Source organism: Panicum virgatum, chromosome 5K (assembly GCF_016808335.1).
Source record: "Panicum virgatum strain AP13 chromosome 5K, P.virgatum_v5, whole genome shotgun sequence".
Classification (NCBI taxonomy): domain Eukaryota; kingdom Viridiplantae; phylum Streptophyta; class Magnoliopsida; order Poales; family Poaceae; genus Panicum; species Panicum virgatum.
Window position 1 is genome coordinate 3,748,968 of NC_053140.1, and position 5,374 is coordinate 3,754,341.

Consider the following 5,374-nt stretch of genomic DNA (forward strand, 5'->3'; position numbering starts at 1 on the left):
CCCCGCCGCGTGGAGCGCCGTCGTTCGCCGGCCGGCCTCCAGTGCCCCGGCTTTTGTCGTCTGGTCGCCGTCACCGTAACCGACAGCCTCTTTTGCTGCTATCGCCGGCGCCGCCGCGCGTGACGCGACGTGACGACAAGCGCAGCGGAGCGAGTGGTGCCGCCGCCGTCGCTGGCGCGAGCGCGGCCGTCGGATCGCACAGCCCCCGTCATCAGTCCTGGCGCCTATGCCCCGGCCGTTCCGGTCCTCGCCGCCGCACACTCGCGAGTCGTCGCCCCCTCGGGCCTCGCTCTGCTGGCGCCCCGGCCATCAGCGCACGCCATCGCGGTCCGCCCACATCCGTCGCGTTTCGGCTGCTGCTCGATCACAATTCACAACCGCCCGATCCTGTGGACGGCCATCCTGCTGCCCGCACAAAGATCTCCCCCACTTGAACTCTACCAGCTAGGAGTACCTTCCAAAACAAAATTTGATGAAGATGGACGGCACATGACGGGACGAGGCGCCGGCTCCTGGTTCGCTCGCCAGACCATGGGACTTCCCACGGGATGCCATGGCGCCACGCGGTGGGACATGGTCGGGGTCTGGTACTCTGGTCGGAGCCCCTGGTCTGGCCTTATCCCCGCGAGACTTGACGGGTGGTTAGCCCGGTGGAAAAAAATCAGGGGCAGGTGGTCCGCCCCGCTCCCGGTCCCGCGGCCCACGGTGCGGCGGGGCATGCGCGGGGGCGTGGGTTCCGGCATGGGCGCCGCGCCGACGTGGCGCCCGCGACCCCGGGGACCGGCGCCGGGCCGGACGGAAGGCTCGGACCTCGCGGCCGCGGTTCGCTTCTTCCGTTTCTCTTCCTCCTCCGGCCGCTATTTGCTGCCCCTACCGGACCTGCAATCAACAACCGCGATTAATTAGGAGCGTACTCAGCACACGACATTAGATGCAGAGTGCTACCGTTCCAGAAGTTTCCAAGCCGGACTGGATACTCCTGTCCTGCATCGAATCTGGGAGCCGGGATTCGGGGATTGGCTGCACCTGTTGTAGTACGTCGACGGTTTGATCACAAAGAAACAGAAACTGGTACTGCAATTTGCGTGGCAAAGATGGATGGAAATCTAGGGTAGATACTGGGATTATTTAGCGATAAGGACCGCAAACAACAATTGTCAAAAACCAATAACACAGTCTAGACAAAAATGGACCAACATTATCCTTATCCACAAGCCCTGGATATTTTTTTTTCACCGCTTCCCAAAACGGGAATGCCGCCAAACGAAAAGCCAGCCCGCGGCAGTGCAGGCGTGCGTGCCCGGCCCGGATTGAGGACGCCGCCGCGCGCCCAGCTCAACTCTCAGCTCCCACAAGCGCCGGTGCCTGCCCCAGGTTTCTAGAACCTACAGGAATATCTCCACCCTGCGGGCTGCCTGCCTGGGACTGGGGCTGGGGCTCAGGCTGGCTCTCCTTGCCGGGGCGCCAAGCATCGTACTCCCGACGTGTCCCGAAGCGGCAGCCCCGTGGCTCCACCACCTCGCCCTCCGCATGCCTGACACCTTCCCTCCCCGCCCACCACGCGTCCGCCCTTCGCGCCATCTTTTCCTCCCCGGCTGGTGCGCGGAACAGCCGCTGACCGTGGGCCATACCCCTATCTTTGGTAACAGAACGCCGCCGACGTTAGCTCTATGGGGACTCCGCAGTTTTCCTTAACCGTGGTTAGCTAACCGCGGGCAGCTCCCGCCCCGAGGGCGCGACCGTGGTTAGCGGGCAGTTTATAAGCGCGCGCCGCGTCGGGCTCGTCTTCCCCGTCCCCAACCCACGCACTGTCCCTGTAGCGATAAGCCGAGTCCACGAGATCCCCGTAGACCACCGGAGCGGAGGAGAAAGCAGCCAGCCATGATGATGATGGGCGAAGGCGTGAGCGTCCCGCCGTGGTCGCACCACCTCCCGGTGAGCGGCGTCGACGTCGGAGGCGGCACCACCGGCGGCGACGAGATGACGCCGTACCTGCTGTCGGCGCTGCATCAGTACCTGCCGTGCAACGACGCCGGCGCAGGCGCCGACGACGACGAGGCGGCGGCCGCGGCGGCGATGGCGGCCGGCGTCGACGGGTACGGCTCCGACGAGTTCCGCATGTACGAGTTCAAGGTCCGGCGGTGCGCGCGCGCCCGCAGCCACGACTGGACCGAGTGCCCCTTCGCGCACCCGGGGGAGAAGGCGCGCCGCCGGGACCCGCGCAAGTACCACTACTCCGGCACCGCCTGCCCGGACTTCCGCAAGGGCGGGTGCAAGCGCGGGGACGCCTGCGAGTTCGCGCACGGCGTCTTCGAGTGCTGGCTCCACCCGGCGCGCTACCGCACCCAGCCCTGCAAGGACGGCACTGCCTGCCGCCGCCGCGTCTGCTTCTTCGCCCACACCCCGGACCAGCTGCGCGTGCTCCCGGCGCAGCAGTCCAGCCCCAGGGGCGCCGCCGCCGCGGCCTTGCCGCTCGCCGAGTCCTACGACGGCTCCCCGCTGCGGCGCCAGGCGTTCGAGAGCTACCTCACCAAGAGCATCATGTCGTCCTCGCCCACCAGCACCCTCATGTCGCCGCCCAAGTCGCCCCCGTCGGAGTCCCCGCCATTGTCGCCGGACGGCGCCGCCGCCGCCTTCCGCCGCGGCTCCTGGCCGGGCGTCGGGTCCCCGGTGAACGAGGTGCTCGCCTCGCTGCGCCAGCTCCGCCTCAGCAAGGCCAACTCGTCCCCTGCCGGCGGGTGGTCCGGCTACCCGTCCTCCGCCGTCGCGTACGGATCGCCCACGGCGACCGGGCTCTACAGCCTGCCCTCGACCCCGACGACCATGGGCGGCTACATGGCCAACCTGGAGCCGCTTGATGTCTCCTTCGGCGGCGGCGAGGAGGAGCCCGTGCAGAGGGTGGAGTCTGGGCGAGCTCTCCGCGCTAAGGTGTTCGAGAGGCTGAGCAGGGAGGGCGCCGTCTCCGGCGACGCCACGGCCGCAATCGGAGGCCCCGACGTGGGGTGGGTGTCCGATCTCATCAACTGAGGCGGCTGGTCAGTGGTTTCTGACGTCTTTTGTGAGTAACAAGGTGGCATGGCGACGGCAATGGCTTGGGAGAAAGGTGGTGGTAAGCCGTGATGGAGAAGAATGGCATCCAAAAATTTCGGTCTTCTTTTGTTGCTTCCAGTTTCTTTCGCTAATTCCCCCTGTACATATCTATCGCCTTGTGAATATTCTCGGCTGGTAGAGGAAGGATGCAAGGTGGTGGAAGGAGGGGTGGATTTGTTTTGGGGTTCATGAGGTTGTTGAAAATCTCCAGAAAAAAAAATAGTCGAGAAAAAAATAAGTAGAGATGTATTAGGTGGTGGTCTGTGTCCTCTGTTGTGCATAGGGTGTGGAGGCAAGCATGGCGGGCAGCTGATGGTGGCCATGAAGACGGACGGAAGACGGCCGGATTTCAAGCGGGCACGGCGGCGGCCGGCCGCCGGCTCTAGCTGCTTAATTTCTATGATTCCGGAGTATGCTAGTTTGATGATGTTTAAAGTTCATCGTTTGTGCATTATCATGCATCGGCTAGTTTGATCGATTTCAACCTTGTTGATTATTACTACCCACATATTGTTGATGTAATCTCTGTTTATTAAGACCCTCATTCCCTACAGCATATTTTGTATTACCTTTTGTTTAGTAGCTGAAATCTCATTCACCCGCTATTAGAGGTGAATTTCCTTCGTAATATTTTGCTCAAGTAAATGACCAATCCATGTTTATCACTCGAATGGCCAGTATTTTCGTTCTTGTTGTATGTTCTCTCTTTTTGAGTTTGTATAGAGCATTCTTGGGTGTGCCTGGTGGAGATTCTTGTAGTCTTGTGACGGGCAAGGCCAAGTGAGTGCAGTGCCGCGTTGATGGTTGGAGCAGTGCCGGCGATGGTGCAAGGACAAGTGAGTGCAGTGCAGCATTGATGGTGCCATGGGAACTCACGCGAGCGCGACCGGCGGGTGCCCCAGCCCCCGGATGCACGGGAGTTGCCGCCGGCCGGTCATTTTCCCCCGCGGCGGGGGAAGTAAGGCCTCGCACGGCCGCGTGCCGTCGGTCGCCGCGGTATGCTGCCCGCTGCCGCTGGTCCTCCGCCACAGATGGACTCCGCTCCGGCGCTGCGCGCCAAACAAATAAACACGACTTGGCGCAAAGAAAAAAAAAGGCCGGAGTTCGTGTCCACGCGTCCGGGGACTGTTGTGACGTCGGCGATCTGTAGAGCATCAGCGCGCGTACAGGAGTGCGGCGGTGGCGCGTACAGGAGTCGCCGCCGTCGGAGACGGGGAGGCGAGCGCGCGGGCTGGGGCCGGCGGTGGGGACGGGACGGAGGGTGATGGACGTGGCGTCGCCCAGATGTAACGAGGCAGCATCGGGCAAGATCGGAGGGGACAATAATGGCTATAGTTAAAAAAAAAAAAATGCACAGTGGTTACATGAACTTATAGTGACGTGTCAAATAGGTCCATAAACTTAGAAACCGGACATATAGCCCCTCGAACTTGCGAACCCGTTCATCCCAGATCCAATCCGGATTTGCATGGCACTGTGCGCCCGCGGTTTGCTACAGTAAACCCGGATTTGCTACAGTTACCGCGGTTTTGTTTTTTCTTTTCTACTTTATTTCGGTTGAATCTTCGAAAAATCATAACTCTTCGATACAACATCGGATGGAGATGATTTTTATATGAAAATTATAGCCCTCAATGAGATCTACAACTTTCTAGTTTTGAATTTTTTCATTTGATGATGTTAAGGTGCTCAAAAAATTATATAAAATTACAGCACCATAATAATCGCGTACTTTTGCTTGTCGCATTAGAAAATTAATATATTTTTTGTTTGTTGTCAAATGAAGACACTTTGTATACTAAAATTTTAACACTTTTAACGATCTAGATTTTTGTAGTTTTGAGTTTTTACATTTAAAGTTGTTAAGATGTTGATAAAATAGTAGCAAATCCGGGTTTACTGTAGCAAACCGCAGGCGCACAGTGCCATGCAAGCCATGCAAAACCGGATTGGACCTGGGGTGAACGGGTTCGAAAGTTCGAGGGGCTAGATGTCCGGTTTCTAAGTTTATGGACCTATTTGACACATCACTACAAGTTCATGTATCCACAGTGTATTTTACTCAAAAAAAATCTACAATAATTGTCACATCAAAATCTTCCAACACACGAGCCTTAAATACAATTAAAAAAATAACTAATTACGCAGTTTAACTGAATAGGACAAGATGAGTCTTTTAAATTTAATTAATTTATAATTGAATATTATCTGTCAGGTAACAATAAAATGTGCTACAGTATAAAAATTTAAACTTTTCACCAACTAAACACACCCTAGGCCATGT

At 58.0% G+C, this 5,374-nt stretch overlaps 1 protein-coding gene across 1 annotated transcript; it reads left to right on the top strand.

The window, feature by feature from the left end:
* The first annotated feature begins 1,312 nt into the window (after positions 1-1,312).
* Positions 1,313-3,755, top strand: LOC120705726 (zinc finger CCCH domain-containing protein 2-like). The gene has a single exon (XM_039990218.1). The coding sequence runs from the start codon at positions 1,882-1,884 to the stop codon at positions 3,025-3,027; it is 1,146 nt and encodes a 381-aa protein (XP_039846152.1). The 5' UTR covers positions 1,313-1,881; the 3' UTR covers positions 3,028-3,755.
* The last annotated feature ends 1,619 nt before the right edge of the window (positions 3,756-5,374 follow it).

Excerpts from the sequence above, each read along its gene's own strand:
- LOC120705726 (XM_039990218.1), top strand. The coding sequence starts at position 1,882 with ATGATGATGATGGGCGAAGGCGTGAGCGTCCCGCCGTGGTCGCACCAC.